Source organism: Camelus dromedarius, chromosome 3 (genome assembly GCF_036321535.1).
Source record: "Camelus dromedarius isolate mCamDro1 chromosome 3, mCamDro1.pat, whole genome shotgun sequence".
In the NCBI taxonomy this organism is placed as follows: domain Eukaryota; kingdom Metazoa; phylum Chordata; class Mammalia; order Artiodactyla; family Camelidae; genus Camelus; species Camelus dromedarius.
Genome location: NC_087438.1, coordinates 106,023,675 through 106,043,635, shown reverse-complemented (window position 1 = coordinate 106,043,635; position 19,961 = coordinate 106,023,675). Strand labels below are relative to the sequence as shown.

General features: G+C 56.0%; 2 protein-coding genes across 4 annotated transcripts in view; both read left to right on the top strand.

Moving 5' to 3' along the window:
• Positions 1-868: 868 nt before the first annotated feature.
• Positions 869-6,691, top strand: ARSI (arylsulfatase family member I). Its single transcript, XM_010991169.3, has 2 exons — positions 869-1,616; positions 5,032-6,691. The coding sequence occupies exons 1-2, from the start codon at positions 1,300-1,302 to the stop codon at positions 6,431-6,433; spliced, it is 1,719 nt and encodes a 572-aa protein (XP_010989471.1). The 5' UTR covers positions 869-1,299; the 3' UTR covers positions 6,434-6,691.
• A 6,989-nt stretch (positions 6,692-13,680) lies between these two features.
• CAMK2A (calcium/calmodulin dependent protein kinase II alpha) overlaps positions 13,681-19,961 on the top strand; it is a 60,649-nt gene continuing 54,368 nt past the window's right edge. For 2 of the 3 annotated variants that reach the window (XM_031449338.2, XM_064484437.1), the window contains exon 1: positions 13,682-13,901. In XM_031449338.2, the coding sequence (XP_031305198.1) occupies positions 13,840-13,901 (62 nt within the window). In that variant the 5' untranslated portion in view covers positions 13,682-13,839. Of the gene's footprint in view, positions 13,902-19,961 lie in introns of all 3 variants that reach the window. The other variant, XM_031449336.2, reaches the window with a different exon arrangement.

Below are 19,961 nucleotides of genomic sequence, written 5' to 3'. Positions count from 1 at the left end.
TCATTTATGATACTTGCCTGGCCCAGGAGTGCCCCAAGCTTGCCTTCCCTGTTGCAGAGATTTCCTTGGGTGGGTGTTGGCCTGGGTGACACTCAAGGCCCATTCATCCATTCATACCTGCAGTATACACTGATTGAGCTTCTGGACCCTGTGCATAACAAGATGTATACAACAGCTCCTGCCCTCTGGATTCTAGCACTGGCATTCTAAGAGTCTAGCTGTGAATTGCAGAATGAGGAGGGGGAGGATTTGGGGAGAGAGGGAAGCTGGCAAGACCAGAACCTAGTTTCCTGATTTCCAGCCCCTGGTGCTTGCCAAAGTCGTCTCTATTCTCCATTGCTGTCTCTGCTGCCACTCAAACAACCATTGTGCAGCCCAGGGAAGAACTAACTTGCTCTGTGATATAGACGTGTTCCCTGCCATCTCAGGGCCTCAGTTTCTCCAGCTGTAGAATGACCCGGTTGGAATAGAAATTTTTGCATGTTCCTTCCAGAACTGGCACTCAGAGAAGCTGAGACTCCATGATCGAGGAATGTCTGACCGGGCCATTCCAGAGCTATTCCATCGAATTCCAAGGAGCCCCCCTCCCTCCTTTCCTGAGTCTGGCCAGGGCGGAGGCTGGAGCCAGAGGGCCCAGCCGGCCTGGGCTTCCCGCCCGGGGGCGGAGCCGCCGCTGGACGCCCCTCCCCTCCACCTGGGGCTCGGTCCGGCAGATGTTACAACTTTTTCGCATTCTCTCCAGCGGTGTCCCCCACAGACCCGCCCAATCCTTGCCTCCCTCCCCTTCCCCGCTGGGGTCCTGCCCACCTCCCTACGGGGAGCCGACTGTTCTCGGGACTCCGGGCGGGGCGAGAGGCCGGCCCGGGGTCTGGAGGGTCGGGAGGAGGAGAAAGGGAAAGCAGAGGCGAGAGAAATTAGGAGGCGGGAGAAATCGAGGGCTAGAAGGAAGAGGGGAGTCAGAGGATGGTGGAGAGCACTTTTTGGAAGCCTCCACACCGAGTCTCAGGCTGGCCCGGCTGAACTGGGGGAGAGGGAGCGAGGGCGGCTCCGGGCGGGCGCTCAGGCGGCGGGAGGCAGCTCGGCGCGGGCCTGACCTCCCCAGAGCGCCCCTCTGCGGCCACGCAGGTCCGACCTCGCCGTCCAGCCAGCCCCGGACCCGCCGCTGGGCCGCCCCCGGGGAACGCTGAGCGCTCTCGAAGCGTCGGGACCGGCCGGCTGGCGGGCGTGCGGGCCGTGCGCCCAGGGCGCGCGAGGCGGGGAGGCCCTGGGAGCCCTGCGCGCCGGGACGCACGGGCCGGCATGGCGATGCACGCCCTCACCGGCTTCTCTCTGGTCAGCCTGCTCAGCTTCGGTTACCTGTCCTGGAACTGGGCCAAGCCGAGCCTGGTGGCCGACGCACCCGCGGAGGCCAGCGAGCAGCCCTCGGCCGCCCCATCCCAGCCTCCCCACATCATTTTCATCCTCACCGACGACCAGGGCTACCACGACGTGGGCTACCATGGCTCAGATATCGAAACCCCTACGCTGGACCGGCTGGCGGCCGAGGGTGTCAAATTGGAAAACTATTATATCCAGCCCATCTGCACGCCTTCGCGGAGCCAACTTCTCACCGGCAGGTAGGCACAGGCCGGGCTGCTGATGCTGGTGGTCCAAGCCCCAAATGAACCCAGCTGTAGGTTTCCCCTGTACTGACAGTCCCCCGTTGGGACCTGGGAAACCAGAGCTCAAGGCTAATTCTGTCTTATGTCTCCAGTTGGCTGTGTGATCATTAGTAAGTCCTTTGCCCTTTCTGGGCCTTGATTTCTCTACCTGTACACTGAATGGGTTGGATCATCCTTGAGGTCTTCTCCCTCTGATGTTCTAGGACATTCACACTCCACACCATGTGAAAGAGACGCTGAAGCTTGAATGCTGCTTTTATTAACATACCCTGAGGCCCTGAGCAAATCACTTAACTTCTCTAAGCCTCAGTTTTCTTATCCATAAAATGGATTGAAGAACAGTTTTTAATCTTGAAAAGGAGTGATGAGGGTTGAACGAGTTGCATATAACCTACTTGACTGTCAATAATGGAAGCTTCTATGTCGCTGGAGGAATTAGGGTCCCCCAACTGTTTGATGACAACATTGGGAAGAAACCAAGGAATTGATAGGTGGCCGAGAAAAACACACACAGGATGTCTTGACATGTGTAGCCTTAGACTAGTTACATCATTTCTCCAAGCCTGTTTTTTCATCTGTGAAACCCTCCCAAGTTGGCTGGGAGCCCCAAGGAGACGTGCTACTTTCTTGGTAAGGAGTTGTCCCAGGCAAGGTGGTAGGATTACAGGATTAAAAGAGCAGGGAAACAGGAGGTGGGGGTGTGGAAGGCAAACTCTGGCCACTTAGGAGAAAATCCTTTGGCAAGGCTGAAGCTAATCCTCCTTGGATGGAGTCCAAGGCATGCTTTCTCCCAAGTTCCACTCAAAAGCCACTGGTGTGATTTCAGGAACCAGGGCTGTGTAGTTTCCCTGTTTCCTGGATGGGAGAAACTGAGGCACGGAGTCAGGGAGGGCCAAATTCTGGGCCTGTGCCCAACTTCAGGTCTGTACGAGAGAAGGCTGAGAGGCCAGTGCTTAGAGGAGCCCTGTAGCTGGGAGTCAAGTAGGTGCCTTTTCTTCCTTCAATCTGGCTCTCAGCATTTAGATCTAGGAACAGAGAGAGAGAACAGGAAAGAGGAAGGGGAATCAATGTATGTGTTAGGGGTGGGGGCAGATGGTAAAGACCAAACGTTGACCTATCTCCAGAAGAGGGAAGAGGAATCTGCATTCCCCAGAGCGATGCACAAGTTAGCATTTCTCTCCCCAGAGATGACTTTTGGTTTGGGCAGGGGAATGAGCAGCATACAGGGCAGCATTCCAGCTCCCGCCCCAATCTGCAAAGTTAGCTGAGTGTGGCTGGGCAGCGTCTGCCCTCCGCCCCCTACAGCTGGCTCCATCTGACTGATGCTGACTACTCTCATTAGTGTTTGTTAGTGCATCCAGTCGTGTTTGGTGAAGCTGGAGAGAGCCAGTTTCCCATGTTACTCACTTGCAGACAGGCTTCGGTGACTCTTACCTGGCTCACCCACTTTACAAACCAGCATTCCAAGGTGCCCAGCCCCTGTGAAGAGAGGCTCATTACAACTCGGGGCCCTAGGGTACATCTTATATCAAATCTAATTGTTCATTAGCTTGACTGTGGTCTGCAGAGGCCGCGTGACTGAGACATTCTGAGCGTGAGTTGCACAGACCTGGGTTCAAAAATCAGCTCCACTGCTTGCCAGCTGTCTGAACTTGGGCCCGTTGCTGCACTTTTGGGAGCCTCAGTTTCATCATCTGTAGAATGGGTTTAATAGGCTCTGTAGGTTTTTAATGCAGATTAAATGAAATACTATATGTGACATACAGTATTTAAAAATGGCAGTAGTAGCTAGTGATAACTAACAACAAACAGCTTTAAGATAAGAAAAGCAAAACAGAAAAACCCACCCCAGGTCCTGGCTTAGAGGTGTCAAGAATTTACGTCTCCGCTTAACTTGGATGCCTGGGCGTGAGAAAAAGGAGTAGGATTCTAAGACATGTGTGAGGTTCCAGGCTTCTTATTTAGTCTGGGACTTGTAAGACTTGAGTAAAGGCAGGACACCATAAGCAGATCACATGAGTGCCTTGACCACAGAAGAAGGAATGGGATGTGAATGAATAAATGAGGAATGCAGGGTTCTGCTAACCACTTGCTCCTGCCTCGGGGTGTTAGCCTGTGTGATCCAGGATCCAGGGGCCCCATAAACTTTGTGGGCAGGCACATGGGAACTGGTCTCATAAAATTTGAGAACTGGAAGGTTTTTAGAGGTGTCTCATTCCAACCAACTCACTCCTACAGATGAGCAAACTGAGGCCTCTGTGGGGAAAGAGAAGTGGCTGCCTAGTTTGCCAGCAAAGGATCTGTGCTTGGACTTTGATTGGATTTATGTTCGAGTCTGGGCTCTGCTCCTGACCACTGAGTGAGCTTGGGCAAGGTCTTTCCCCTCCTCTGGACCTTAGTTTCTTTTTAAGTCAAGGTAAATAAACTTGAAAATGACTTGGGCCCCTTCTGGCTCTAAAATCCTTTGAGTGTCATTCTTCATTCTTCCATTTCATAAGTAATTGAGTGTCCTTGAAATATCACCTGAGTGCTGGGAATACAAGGATGAATAAGGGACAGTCTCATTACATATCACTGGGCCCAAGAGCATGTACATACAACTGAGTAGAATCTTATGGCCAAGTTGGACAATGAAGGTTTGCACTAAATGCTGTGGGAACCCAGAAGCAAAAGTGACTCATTCTTTGAGAGAGTTATGAGAAAGTTTATAGTGAGGATAACATTTGGGCTGGGCTTTGAAGAGTGAATAGGAGTTTTCCTGAGAGAGTGGGACTGGCTCTCGGCCCCATGGCAAGTTAGTGGCTTAGAGTGTAGGGACTCTGAAATCTGGAGCCAGATTCCTGGGGATACAAATCTCAACTCCACTTACTAATTGTGTGAATCACTGGGCAAATGATTTAGTTTATTGAGCCTTAGTTTCCTTATTTGAGAGATGAGAATAATAATAATGAAATGCACCTTTTAGGCTGTGGTGAGGATTTAGTGAGATGATTCATTTAAGGGGCTCAGGTGAGCAAACAGTGTGTGCGTGGTGTCAGCTATTATTATTCTTGTTGTCATCATTAGCCTGGGTTCAGCTCTTATCTCCTCAACTTCTTAGCGGTGTGATCTTGTATGAGTGACTTAACCATTCTGAGCTTCAGCCTCCACATCTGTAAGATGAGGATAATACCTACTTCAGTAGATTTTGAGCATTCAGTGAGATAATGTATTCGAAGTGCTTAACACATTTGGTAATACATACCGTCGCTTTGCTTGCTGGACGCGCTGGGGCGAGAGCCCACCTCAGGGTGAGTGTTGGGGGCTGGGTGGCCAGAGCAGTGGTTTGTAGCTCACTGGTGCCTTCTGTGTCCTTCCCTCTTCCCACCAGATACCAGATCCACACAGGACTTCAGCACTCCATCATCCGCCCTCGGCAGCCCAACTGCCTGCCCCTGGACCAGGTGACACTGCCCCAGAAGCTGCAGGAGCTGGGTTACTCGACCCACATGGTGGGCAAGTGGCACCTGGGCTTCTACCGGAAGGAGTGCCTGCCCACCCGCCGGGGCTTTGACACCTTCCTGGGCTCGCTCACGGGCAACGTGGACTACTACACCTATGACAACTGCGACGGCCCAGGGGTGTGTGGCTTTGACCTGCACGAGGGCGAGAGTGTGGCCTGGGGGCTCAGCGGCCAGTATTCCACTCTGCTCTATGCCCAGCGCGTCAGCCACATCCTAGCCAGCCAAAGTCCCCGGCAGCCCCTCTTCCTCTATGTGGCCTTCCAGGCGGTACACACACCCCTGCAGTCCCCTCGTGAGTACCTGTACCGCTACCGCACCATGGGCAATGTGGCCCGGCGCAAGTACGCGGCCATGGTGACCTGCATGGATGAGGCCGTGCGCAATATCACCTGGGCCCTCAAGCGCTACGGTTTCTATAACAACAGTGTCATCATCTTCTCCAGTGACAATGGTGGCCAGACCTTCTCGGGGGGCAGCAACTGGCCACTGCGAGGACGCAAGGGCACCTACTGGGAAGGGGGTGTGCGGGGCTTGGGCTTCGTCCACAGCCCCCTTCTCAAGAGAAAGCGACGGACAAGCCGGGCGCTGGTGCACATCACTGACTGGTACCCAACCCTGGTGGGTCTGGCAGGTGGCACCGCCTCGGCGGCCGATGGGCTGGATGGCTATGACGTGTGGCCAGCCATCAGCGAGGGCCGGGCCTCGCCACGCACAGAGATCCTGCACAACATTGACCCGCTCTACAACCACGCCCGGCACGGCTCCCTGGAGGGTGGCTTTGGCATCTGGAACACCGCTGTGCAGGCCGCCATCCGTGTGGGTGAGTGGAAGCTGTTGACAGGAGACCCCGGCTATGGTGATTGGATCCCACCGCAGACGCTAGCTGCCTTCCCTGGCAGCTGGTGGAACCTGGAGCGGATGGCCAGTGCTCGCCAGGCTGTGTGGCTCTTCAACATCAGTGCTGACCCCTACGAACGGGAGGACCTCGCTGGCCAGCGGCCGGATGTGGTCCGAGCCCTGCTGGCCCGCCTGGTGGACTATAACCGCACAGCCATCCCCGTGCGCTACCCGGCTGAGAATCCCCGGGCCCATCCTGACTTTAATGGGGGTGCTTGGGGGCCCTGGGCCAGTGAGGAAGAAGAGGAAGAGGAGGAGGAAGGCAGGGCTCGAAGCTTCTCCCGGGGGCGCCGCAAGAAAAAATGCAAGATTTGCAAGCTGCGGTCCTTTTTCCGTAAACTCAACACCAGACTGATGTCCCACCGGATCTGATGGGGTGGGGGAGGTGAGATACTTCCCCACTCAAGCCTGGCCCTGCCCCTTTTCTTGGGGGGCCCTAGGTCATTTCCCCATCTGCAAGGAAATGGAGGGCGTAGAGCGCCTCAGTTGAAGAGTGGGGAGTTTGGCTTGGGGGTAGGGGAGAATAAACCAGACAGGATGGCTGGGTCCCAGTCCTGCCTCTATTGACTTGTTCTGTGACCTCGGGTGACCTGCACAAGCTCCCTAGGCCTCAATTTCCTCATCTGGAAAATAAGCTCTAATAACTTTATGGCTCTGTGGTGTGGACCTGGTGCCTGGGGCCGTGGTGGAGTTCCCACCATCCTTGTTCACCCCCTAGCTCATTTAAGGCCTTCCCTGGACCTCTGTGGTACCTCTCGGGTGAGAAGCCACAAGGAGGCAACTCTAGGCCTGGACCCCAGCCAAGGAGTGGTGATCTGGCCGCTCTCTGAAAGGATCCCCTGAGTGATGAAGGTGGAGGTGCAGGGACCTGGGGGCGACCTTCCTGCATCCTCACGTGGCCTAGGCCAGTCCTGGGGCCCGAGCGGTGGTGGGGGTAGTGGTGGCAAGCTCTCCTTCCTGCCCCCAGTCCCCAGAGGACTGGGCCTGGCTGTTAAAGCTGCTGCAGGATCAAGGGTAGTGGAAACAGGTGTGAAAAGAGCACTACACCAATCAGTACATCTGGGCTCTGCTCTGACCTTGGGCCCAGTCCTTTTTCTCTGGGCCTTGATTTCCCCACCTGCAAATGGGGATGCTAGCCCTGGTTCTGCCTACCTCACAGGGCTGTAGAGGCCGAGGTAATGGTTGTGGAGGAGGCCCTGGACTTGATTAAAATGCAGTAACACGGAAGCCAGGGCTGCAGTGCTGTCTGTGAGCACGTGGGTGTGTGCACGTGCGTCCTGGGGGCAGGTGTGAGTGCACCGCTGGCCCAGGGAATGGAAGAGGAGGTGGGCGGCCTGGCCAGGAGGCAGAAGATACGGGTTCTGGTGCAGTCCTGCTGCAGATCCAGTGCGGCCTCCGGCAAGTCTCCGGCCCTCTGTGGGCCTCACTGCCCTCCTGTGTAGAGTGGATGAGCTCAGAGCGCTCTCCCAGGTGTTCCGGGTGCCCTCGGTGTGTGTGTGTTGGGGGACACGGGCTGGGCCGTGGTGGGGAGGGGTGCGGGGGTTTCCGGGCTCGCTGGCTGCACCGAGGGCCTTCTTCCGCACGCTGCGTTCTGCATGGCTCCCTTCAGCTTCCAGTCGGTGCGGCGTGTGTAGGCGAAAGCCCTGCTGTGAATTTTGAAAATAGTTATTTTTGTCACTGGCAAAGGAGGCCTGTTAGGACTCGTCAGCTTGTGGATGAGCAGGACGGGCGGGGCGGGTGCCGTGCAGTGAGGGGGGCTCAAGAGTCGGATACAGAGCTGCATCCCCATCGCAGAGGTGCCGAGTGCAGGAGTGAGGGTCTGGCCTGGGGCTGCTCAGTGGAGGTGACCATCTGTGTCCTGGGCCCCTTCCTCCCAGCCCTGATCTCTTGACCTCTTATGGCCTCCCCCGACTGGAACCCTTCTCTGTCTCCAAGACGGCGATGCCTTGGTCGTGGTGGGGCGGGGGCCAGGACTAGCTGAGGCCTCCGAGACCCAGCCACCCCCAGCACTTCTGCCTGCTCTGGAGGGAAACTGCAGAAGTTCTAGGCCCGGAGTACCCCAGGGATGGGTTATCCATGGTCTGCCCATTGTTCAGGCTATTCCAGCTCTGCTGGATGCTTGACCTAGCTGCGTGGGCTGGGCCCTTCCAGAGAGAGTGGTGTGGAGCCAGGGCGCCCCTGACACCCCAGGTTTGCCCAGCTGAGTGGAGGTCTCTCCTGTGCTTGTTGAGTTGACCCTGCCCAAGGTGGCCCAGCCTCCGGTTCCAGCCCTGCTTCTCTTCCTGGGTCCCTACCCTTTGAGGCCACAAGTGCAGGACCATAAAGGCCTATTTCTGCTCTTCCCTGGGCACCAAGAACTACCCCCTGTGGCCACCCTGGCCCCAAGCATGGAGAGTGCAGCTGGAGTTGAGGGTTGGGGGCTGGTGCCTGCTCCTGGTGCCCTGAGAAGGAGGCTTCATCTAATCTTAAACCCAGCCTAGAGCTCATCTGCTTCAGAGTCCTGCCTAACCCAGAACCCAGCAAACAGCCCAGGAGCCCCACTCAAGCTTTAGCCTGCAAACCTGTCCATCACCTGGCTGTCCCCAGGCCTACCAAATCCGGGCGCCATCAGCTGGCCAGTGCCTGGCATTGGTGGAGGTTCTCAGGGTGAGGAGCAACTCAGGGCTCAGGACATTGTGCTGAGCAGCTCGGCCTGCTTGCTGTGGCTTCTGCTCTGCCTAGCAATCCGCGTGGCTCCCATCCACCTCTCCTGCCTCCTGTGGCTCCTGCATTCCCCCCAGCCAGGGCACCTGGGGCTGGACTCTGTCAGGCCCCTGAGTGGCATCACCAGGCAGATGCTTGTACCACCTATGTGGGGAGGGATGGAAGGGAGAGCAGACCAGAAGCAGCTCTGGCCCCTTGGGTACTGTGCCAGCTGGGCCTGCAAGGGGGAATGGAGCCCAGAGATGCTAGACAGGACCCCTCTTTCCCCCTTGGCTGGGCCAGATGTCAGCAGAACTGCCAGCCAGATGGGTCAGAGCCAGGGGCAGCCCTGTCCAAACTGGGCCCTGCCTATGGAGTCCGTGGCAGGGATGACATGTTCCCTAGGAGCCAGGAGAGAATCCCAGACCTGGCTGGAGAGGCAGGGCTCTGATCTCTGCCCTGGGCCTTGGCACCATTTCCTTTTCTTGCTTGATGCCTACTGGCAAGTAGCCCTGAGCATAGGAAAGGGGAGCGGAGGAGGGTTAGGGAAGGAGTATGTTGTGGGAGCCAGGAGTTCTGGATTGTCATCCAGACTCCACCCCTGAATTGTGTGACTGCGGGAGGGCAGCTTCCTCTCTTTGGGCCTGAGTCCCATGTCTGTAAAGGGCGTGGGCCCCCTCAGGGCCCTTCCAGACCTAGTGGAGGCTGAAGAGCCCAGGGCAGGAGTGCTGGAGTCACACAGACCCTAGGTGGGTACGTCCCACCGTGTCTCTGCAAACAGGCGGTGATTGCACCCATCTCACGGACGTTTGTTGTGAGGTATAAATAGTGCAGTATGCAAAGTGCTTAGCACAGGGCTTGGCTCAGAAGTGGAAAGAACTATTTTTCACGTCCTTGGAGTCAGTGAAGGAACATCTTGTCTTTACATTCTCAGGAAGAAATGGAGGCCCCAGTGGGAAAGAGACCTGCCATAAGCACTCACAGCCAATGGCAGGACTTGAACTTGGGTCCTCCCTCTAGCTGCAGGTCATGCTGTGCGGACGTGGGCCCGGCAGCTGGAGTCCTCAGTAGTCCCTTGACTCCCTGCTTCCCTCTTCTCTGCAAGGAGTGCCTCCTATGTGGGACATCTCAGGGGACAGAGCTGCTCTCTGACCTTTGATTTCTCTCCCTTCTGAATTCCAGTCTGGCATTACTTACTGCTGTTAATGAACCAAATCACCCTCCACCTAGACCCTCTGCAGGATCATTTCTCTCTTGGCCCACTTTCCACGGATTCTGCCCCCACGCTCACTGCCCTTAATGGGACAGGCCTCGTGGGAAACGTGCGGATGGCACGTTTTCCATGGTGCCTGCCCAGGCCCTGCAGGACCCCAAGGCACTCAGGCATGTGCATGTGAGCACGTGCGGAGGCTGTGGAAGAAGGTGGGATTTGAGTCGGCTGTCAGCCCCCCCGCTATGGCCCAGGAACTTGGTCCTGGCCCCCGCTCGCCCCTCCGGAGCTATATGGGGTACAGCCTGTGTTCACGTTCCCGTTCCCTCTCTGAGTGTGTCAGAGCTGTGCTCAGCGCCCTCCAGGGCGCCCACCCCTGGCCTCCAGCCTGTGGCAGGCAGGCCTGCTCTTGAGTACTGCACTGCAAGTTGCAGATGGGGGCATGTGTGCTGGCTCTCCTGCCTGCTGCTGCCCTGGGGAGCAGGGAGTCTGGCGAGAACGGTCCCCTGATGCAATCATCAGCTCATTCTCTCAGCGCCATGGAGGCAGGGCTGGCTCCTCGCTGCCTGCCACCACCGGGCACAGCTGCCAGCCTCTTGGGCACAGGGGAGGCAGTGAATTAGCGGTTGTGCCTCCTTGGCAGGGTGGCAGTTACAGTCAGGATGGAAGTGCCCCTCCGAGGCAGTGCCTACACCCCTGTGCTAGGCTCTCGAGGGTTCGGAGAGTATGTATGTGTGTGTGTGTGTAAATGAGAGTTGCCAAGGAGATCTTTTCCTTTTCCACATCTACCTCCCGCTCTGTGGTCTCCAGCCATCTCTGCACCACCAGCATCCTGCAGCCTGCCCATCCTCCATTACCATGTACACAGGGTCCGGGCCAGCATGGGGAGGGAGAGGAGAGTGACTGAGACTGAGAGAAAGGGAGGAAGGCAATAGAAACAAGAAAGGGGGTGAAAGGAATAGGAAGGATGGGGACACCTGAGAAGGAAGGATTCAAGGGAGGGAAGAAAGAGGTGGGGAGGGGGAGCAGATCAGGCCAGCTCTAAACCAAGCAGGATTATCACCTCCTTTATTCAGAACATTAGACTTCCATTAATACAGCCTCAGGGCACCTTTGCCTTTTGTTTTCTTTGTTAATTTCAAATTTGTTCGTTTGCTTGTTGGCACCTGATGTGCTGGAGGCCTTGTGACCCCTGCCCTCTAGCCCCAGTCCTTTGTTCTACAGGAATGCTGCAAACCTGGCCTGGGCAAGGTGATGTTCAAACCATGAGCTCAACTCCAGTGGGGACTCAGAGAACAGCACCCAAAGTGCTGGCACTTGATGATACTGATGATACTTCCAGGATTCAGAGACAGCGGTGTGACGAGGGAGGGGCTTGAGTCCCTTAATAAGAGTAATTTTTCCACCTGCTGAGCATTTACAGTGTATCAGCCACTGTGCTCACCTCATTTAATCCTTACAACAGCCCTGGAGCTAGGCAATGTTTAACCCTGTTTTGCAGACTAAGAAATTGAGGCACAGAAAAGTTAGGATATTCATCCCAAATCACACAGCCTATGGGTCATGGAGTCTCACTAACCACTGCATGACACTGCCTCTCCTCTCCCCTGGGCAATGACCGAGGTGGCCTCAGTGGTCACTAAGGGCTGTTCCCGTGCTTTCATGCATGGAAGCCATCCCCTCCCGGGGGCAGGCTAGAGGGTCTGGGGCAGGAAGGTGGCAGTGCAGCCTTCTCCCGCTTGCCTGAATCTACCTCTAGCCTCTAACAGCGTTTCGTGCTCTGCCTGCTGCCCACCGGCTGTGCAGCCCCCAAGCAAGGGCCTCTCTTCTCTGCCTCTGAATTGCAACGTTGGCGGCAGAAGCGGGAAGCATATTGTGCGCAGAAACAAAACTGAGTGGTTTTTCCTTTTTCTGAAGGTGGTAATGGTGCAATTAGTGGCTAAGCCATTACCCCCTCCTCCCTGGCTCTCCTCCTCTCCTTCCCCTCTGCCTCCCTCCTGTTTCTCTCCTGGGAAGAAATGGCTGCATCAGAGAGCCAAACCTCATCATCTTCTCCCACTTCCAGCTCCCAGGAAGAGGGGCAGAATTGGTGGGGGGTACCCAGATGTCTCCAGGGGTCCCTGGACCTAAAATAGTGAGTCAGGGATCTGCTGACAACAGACAACATGTCCAGCAAGTGAGATGACCACTAAGGCAGTCTGAAAGTTTCAAAGGGGTGGGCTGGAAACCCAGAGGGTTTGGATCCTGGATGCATTTATCCTGTGCTCTTTGCCGGCCAGTGCTGGTGTGAGACAGCCTGGTGGGCTGTGAAGTGAGCCTGAATGGAGGAAGGGTGGGGTGTGAGGGTCTGAGATTCTAAGTTCAAGCTAGAGTGATGGGGGTGGTCATGGTCATACTTTAGACCTTCCTTTTCCTCTTCTAGAAACTAAAAAGAAGCCTCATGTTTACATACTTCCCAAAGGCCTCCACAGCCCTCAGCCTGCTCCATCTTCGCAGCCTTCCTCTGCAGTGGCACCTTAGTTCTGTTTTGTAGAAAAGGGGCTGAAGGCTCAGAGAGGGGCTGTGACTTCCAGGGAGACACAGCTAATATATGTTGGGATTGGAATTGAACTCAGATCTTTATATGCCAGTCCCTTTTCTTCTTAACTCCCTAGGCCTAGGGGCTCACCTTTGGGCTATAGATGTGATTACAGCCCTGAAGAGTTGAAGCTGGCAGGGAAAGTGCCTGCAAAAATTTGGGAATGAGGATTTCAAGGCAGTCTCTGGCCACTCCCCTCCAAGCCAGGCCATGCTCCCCTCCCCGCTGCCGCCTCCGCGTCTTTCACCTTGACTTGAAACATAAGCAGAAACTGGGACATGAGCCCCAGGAGACCAGATCTCCATGGCCCCTCTGGGGGCCTGGGGTGGGGAAGTGGTTATGGAAGAGACCTCAGGAGGGGACCAGTTGTCATAGTTGAGGGGGTGGGGCTGAGCAGGCAGCTAAGGGTGTTCCTTCCAGAATTCTGGTAGTCCTCTGCACTTCTCCCCCAAGCTAGAGTGCCAGTATGATGGACAGGGTGGCAGGGAACAGAGAGAGGGAGAGCAGAATAAGAAAGAGAGATACAGAGGCAAAAAAAAAAAAAAAACTCAAAAAAAAACCCCCCAAAACAGGAGCAGAGAGATAGTTACAGAGACTATAGTCACCCACTGAGAGAGAGAGATCCCAATGAATTAGCCATCGTTTCCCTGTAAACCTTAGAACCTGGATGTTGCCAGGGCAACGGGGCAATACCTGTCTCTCCATAGGAGATGAAGTTGCCAGGGTAACTGCGTCCTGTCTTTCCTGGGGACCATCCCGGAAAGTGGCACCCACTGGCCGTTACCATGGCAACTGCCTTTTTGCCCCACTTAATCCCATCCTATCTGCTATAAGGGCCCCATAGTTGGAAGTGGGGGAGGTGGGAATATTGAAGATCACTTGCGGACTAAGTTTGTTCTTCTCCTCCTCCTCCAGCCCCTCCCTTGGTCCATCACCTTGGGGGTGCTGGGTCCACCCGCCCCCAGGTCCCACACAAGCCTACAGTATTGTGTGCAGTAAGGCTAGGGCGTCCAGGAGCAGGTTTTGCAGTGGAAGGCAGGCAGGTGTTGGGGAGGCAGTTACCGGGGCAACGGGAACAGGGCGTTTCGGAGGTGGTTGCCATGGGGACCTGGATGCTGACGAAGGCTCGCGAGGCTGTGAGCAGCCACAGTGCTCTGCTCAGAAGCCCCGGGCTCGTCAGTCAAGCCGGTTCTCAGTTCGCACTTGGCAGCACGGGCAGGCGAGTGGCTCCTGATTCCGGGAGCAGAGCAGCAGTGCCTCAGTCCTGGTCCTCCAGCCCTAAGCCTCGCCTGCCCGCCGAGTGCCAGGATGGCCACCATCACCTGCACCCGCTTCACGGAAGAGTACCAGCTCTTCGAGGAACTGGGAAAGTGAGTTGCACCTCAGAGAGTCCTGGAGGGCTCAGGGGGGTCAGTGTCATGGGTTGGGGGTGTGCACCTGCAGTAATTTCAGTGCAAACACAGGAAGGAAGGCTGCATGTGTTTGGGGGCACTTGTATGTGCAGAGTGCCCAGAGCCGGGCACGGGCATGTTTGCCAAGATGTGCTGAGGTCAGCTGGGGGAGTGTGTGTGTAGAGGTGAAGGGTTGACAGTGGACAGCAGCATGTGTGTGCACACGCACACACAAGTGCACATGACCTGGGCACACAGAGATTCTTAGAAACTCAGGATTAAAAAGGGATCTTCCCAGTCAGCTGAGTCCAAGGCTGGAATCCCCTGTAGAGTTTCTCTTGAGATGGCCATCTGGCCTCAACTTGGTTACTTTTGGTGACAGAGAGCTCACCATCTCCCAGGTAGTCCCTCCTGACTTTAGACACCTCCAGAGGCTGTGTAGCGTGGCCAACTGCTCCCTCCCTGTAAGCACATCCTCTCGCCACCCTCCCCCTGCCAGCTCCTGCTAGGGGTGAGCGCATTGGTAGAGCAGAGGTTAATAACTGAGCCATTGGTGAGGCATCCTGGGTTTTAGGAGGAGGGGAAGGGCAAGCAGGTGAGCTGTGAGGGGGGACACTGCTGTTGCAGGGGCTAGTGATGTGAGTGAGGGTGCACCAGCTCTGGTCCCCTGGCAAAGTTGTCCAGCCCCAGAGCTCATTTCCTGTTTCTGATGACTGATGTAGAGAGAAGGATGGGAGGATGGGAGGATGGGGGGAGAGGAGAGCACCTTGGGGTAGCTTCATAGGTTGAGGATTGTCAGGGAAGCATTCCTGGATACCCTGGGCTAGGATGTCCCCTGGTGGATCTGGGGATGGATTCAGGGCAGGGGTACAGTTTGGAGGCAGAGTTTGCCCTGTGGGCAAATCGGCTCCAATGCCCTGAGTGGTCCCTGCTGGAGCAGCAGGAATGCAGGGGACAGGGGCCCTGTAAGCATGTATGTGCTGGTGTGAGGTCTGGATGGGCACACACAGGAGTGCACTTTGACATGAGTTGTGTGAGGACTGACTCTGGAGGACACTTGTGTGCACTGAAAAGGTGTGCAAGTGTTCACGAGTGTGTGCATAGGGGAAGGGGCTGAGGAGTGCTTCATGTGAGGCCTGAAAATGCAAGTGTGCCCTGCAGGGGTGGGTGGATGCAAGTGGCACAAAGGGGTACGCTGGCTGGCTTGCACGGGAGTGAAGGTGTGCACGTGCGTCACTATGCATACACATTATGGCAGGTCAGAGCTGTGTGCACGTCAGCTGTGTGTAAATATATGTCTGCGTAAGGATGTACAGGTGGGACTTCGGCTCACTGGTGTTCCTGGGAGGTCTGGACATGCACATTTGTGAGGACTAGGGGGCATGCCCATGGAAAGGTTTATGTGTGTGCGTGTGAAGATTGGCCCCACGGGCTCGAGTGGGAGTGTGGGTGCTGAAGGCATGTGTGAGCTCGGGCTGGTGTCTACATATGTGTGGGAGGTGGGCCTGTGTAGAAGCAGGCTGCCCGCGCGCACACACACACACACACACACTTGCGCACTGGGCTATCCTGACACCTACAGGCACACACTGGCTCCCTTGTATAGACACACTCCCATGTGCAGACGTGTGCTCACTCTTGTCTGCAGACTTCCTGTCTTTCTGAGTATATTTTTGTGCTGGGGGTTGGGTGGGGGGACAGCAGGAACAAAATGTTTAGGGCCGCTCTGGGTGTGTGCTGTGTGCTGCCTCTTCTCTGGGTTCCGGTGCCCGCTGGAGGCAAGGATTCCCTAATCAGCAGGGAGCTGCCTCTCAGGGTGCGACTAAGGCTTGGTTCTGGAAGGACTGCGTCACAGAGTGCAGTGAAATGGAGTTGAGATGTGACTCAGGCACTCAAAGTGAAAATAAAAGTGATGTTTTGCCCCAAGAGGAGATGGATATCATGCAGACTGGGTGCTGTGGGCGGGACTTGGCGGAGAGCGCCTTCATGAGCCTTCTCAGCCCCACTGTCTGCCGGGGCGCTTGGAGGGACTGGGTGCAGGCAGAATTTCAGGGGACGCGGAGCTCTTTTGTGGCCATGGCAGGAAAACCAAGGGTGGCAGGCATGGCCAGGTCTAATCTCATCACTTTCAGACCTCTTCCTTCCACAGCTGTCACTACTCTTAACCTTTTTTAGGTCACATATTCTTCCAGATATCTGATTAAAGTCTAAGTCTACCTTCCCTAGAAAAATGTGCAAACCTATGAAATGTTGCAGGCAATGTCAGGAGCTTGCAGGACATCATGGGGGCTGAGGATGGGCCTGCGGTTCAGGGTGCTTGTATTGGAAAAAAGGAGATGAGGCCATACACCTCTGATGCCCGGGCTTGAAAGCCTGGGGTGCATCACCGAGGAAGCAGGGCTCTCCTGCTCTGCGTGCAGCTTCAGTCCAAGCGCCCAGTGGGGGACGCAGTGGCAGTGCCCGGCACAGGCCACAGGCCCCGCACCTCCCCACCCACAGCACTGTAATACCGGGGAGGTTTGGGCACCTCTTTTCCCCAACATGTAACCTGGAGATGAAAAAAATAAAAGGGCTGTGAGGATGAAATGAGATGGTTCTCTAGAAGACATAGGGACAAGCCCGGCACACTGGGATCATTGTTGCCCTCAGAGGCTGGGCAGGGTGAAGCCGAGGGCTAGGACCTGCCATGTGTTTACCTTTTGTCTAGAGTTTGCCCAGCTTAGATGAGGGGGCTGACTAACCCCCACATCCCTGCCCATCCACCCCTTGCCTCCGGGATGGCAGCGATTCAACAACTCCTGTTGAGAGAGGCACTGAAGATGCCTGCAGAGCCCATACTTCACTTGGTGACCCAAGGTCTCTGCCAGCTGGGACCCTGCAGTTATCTCCCAGAAGCTGAGCCCCCGCTCCGGGAGCCCACTTCAGATCACTGGCATGGTGGCCGGCGGAGGCAGCTGGGCTGGCTCTACAAGGGGACATGGGGGTCTTTGGACCTCCTTCTGCAGGGCCCTGGCTGCCCAGCTGGAGAGGAGGGCACGTGCCTCTCGAAGGCTTCTTGGCGCCCTGCCCAGTGAGGACTGGCTCATGACTGCAGGCCTTCGAGGAGCTCGGGTGGGGCTGGCGATGGATGTCAGAGGAGCTGTTCCTCCCCCACCCGGTGGACAGCCAGCCAAGCGGGTGTGGGCTGGAATCAGGGCCCTGTGGCCTCTTAATACTACTGGATGCAGGTCCCACTGCAGCGTATGATTCAGGATAAGCTGGGAAGTTGATTCCTGGTCCCTTAGAGGGTTAAAGTGGGGCTGTCTCTTGGGACCCAGAGACAAGCTTACTCCCTCCTCTCTTGACCCCAATCCTCCTTCCTCCCAGGGGTGAGAGGAACAGAAGCCCAGACCTTCGCAGCACAGAAGCTAGTTCAGAAGCAGGCTGCAGTGATGCCAGCTCCAGGGTCAGGGTGGGCCTGGGTTGGTGGGCAGAGCTCCAGGCAGACCCGACCTTCTCGAAGACCAGAATCAGGGGAAAGAGTCAGGTTCCAGGAGGTGGAGAAGGAGGACGCTTCCTCCAGCGTTTGACATTCTCTGGGCTTTGGATCCCACTCCCAGGAGAGGTTAGGAAAGCAGAATTACCCTGCAGCCTGTGTAATCACTGGGCTGTGCAGAAAGAGCCTCCAAAGGAGATTTTACTTGAGAGAGGGGGAGGGGGGAAGGGAGGGAGGCTGGAGAGAGCGTGCAACCCACTCTTTTCTCTCTAGAAACGGATCTGAAGTTGACTCATGGGCAGTCCTGGGGCTGGGGGAGGGGCTGCAGGGGCCAGCAAGGTTGCCAGAGGGAGGGGAGAGAGCTGGTTCTGGAGCCCCTGTCCCCTCTTCCCTCCACCTTTTTGTATCAGGAATGGGGCTTGGGCTGGGCTGATTAGTAGGGGACAGTGGGGCCCAGAGACAGCTCCTTGCCCTGGGTGGGGGGATCCTAGGTCTTGGGTGCTTAGTCTCCCTCTTGAGACACAAGCTCTAATGTCTGTAAAATGTGTTTAGTAATCCCATCCTTCCCTTGCTGTGAGAAGGATCGATGGTGTGATATTGGAGGAGAGAACACCTGGGCATTGATGCACCAAAGATGGGTGTTGTGCTTGTATTTTGATTCTAATAACCTCTCACATTCGCAGCACTTTGGGGCCAGTGAGGCACTTCTCCACTCATTAGCTCATCTCTCAGGGAGGCAGGGGACTGACTTACCCATCTTACAGATAGGCAGACTGAGGCTTGAGAAGGTGAAATGACCAGCTCAGAGGACTGGTGGCAGTGTGGCTTGCCTGTGGGTCTCCAGAACTCTGCATGTGGGAGGAGGGTTGATGAGAGGTACCACTCCTGGTGCGGTGTCTGGGGAAAACTTCCAGGGAATTGGGGCACTGGCCTTGTGGATGAGGGAACTTTGAGCTGTCACTTATTTTCCAATTATGGTTTTGCCTCTATAATTTACTGCGTCACCCTGGGTGGATCCCTTGGTGTTGTGTACCTCAAATTTACCATCTGTGAAATGGGGATCAGAATACTTCTGCGGATGCTGACATGCGCCACTACAGTTGCTACCCTCTTTAGCTTCCTTCTGGGGAAGGCACCTGTGGGAAATTTTAGGCTCCCAGAACATCAGAACGGGAAGCACCATAGATACTGTCTCCTCACAGCCTCGATGGTGGAGCCAATACCCAGGGAGAAATGTTTTACCCAAGGCCACAGGGAGAGGTAGTGGCAAAGTCAGGGTAGGGGACCAGATGATGTGCAGGGGCCAGAGGCCAAGGATGGGATGTTGGGGGACAGGTAGGACAAGGGAAGGGGACAGCCTTTCCTCCCTCCCACTCCAAGCTACCAGAGCGGAAGGCACGCACATGTTCTGGTGCATGCCGCAGCCCTCCGCCCCCACGCAGCCGCCCCCACACAGGCTGAGACACACTGACACTGCCGAGCCTCCCTCCCGCCTGCCCGCCTCCCTGCTCAAGCACACGGTGACTGCTGCCAGCACCCCTGCAGTCTGGGCCCCGGCCCTCGCAGTGGGGTGAGGGCAGAGCCTTGGAATGCAGCGCCCGTGTCCTGCTGCTATTGCGCGCGTGCGCACACACACGCGCGCGCACACACACACACACACACACACACGGGTGCATCTGGACACGCATACACGCACTGGCTCCAACAGGGCATCGAGCAAGAGTCTACCTCCCAGTGCAAGGAGAGCAAGATGATGCCGGCTGGGCTTCTGGGCTGTCTCTCTGTCTCTGTCTCTCCCCTCCCTTTCCTCTCATCTCTGTCTCTCTCTGTCTCTCTGTCTCTCTCTCTGTCTCGGCCCTTCTCTCTCTTCCTTGCCTGTATCTCTCTGGTCTCTGTCTCTGTTCCTCTCTCTCCGCTCCCCTCTCTCTTGTGCAGGTCCCTTGGCCAAAGTACCCCCTCTCCTGCATGCATACTGTCCATGGCACAGTCCCTTCTGAGCCTCTCTGTGGCGCATTAGGCAGCCTCCCACCCCAGGCCAGCCTGGCACAGGCCCCAGCGCATGTCCCAGTCTGCTGAGGCCCAGCCAAGGCACTAGATCTAGGTCCTCATAGGGCTTGGCTACCAACCAAGGCGTCAGGTGGGGCTATAAGGCCAGAGGGACTTTCTGTGCTGGGGAAGGCTGAGGTCCTTGGTGTCCTGGGATCACATCAAAGGAGGAACATGTCTGTGACTCTTGCATCCACTCAACGAGTGTTTCCTGAGCACATACTCTGTTTCCAGCCCTGGGCTGTGCCCAGCAGTACCACATGCCAGATTTATGTCATCTTTGCCCCCCTGGGGCTCATGGTCTAGTGGGAAGCTGAGGTTAATTAAATCACTTCAGATATTATTATTTAAGTGCAACTGGATAAGGATTATGGGCGCAGACATGGGGCTATGAGCTGTAAAGAGACTTCAACTAGTTAGGGTGAGGGAGGTATCAGGGAAGTCTCCCCTGAGGAGGTGGCATTGGGGAGCTGGAAGCCTAATAAGAGTCAGTCAGAGGGAAGAGGGTGGAACAGTGT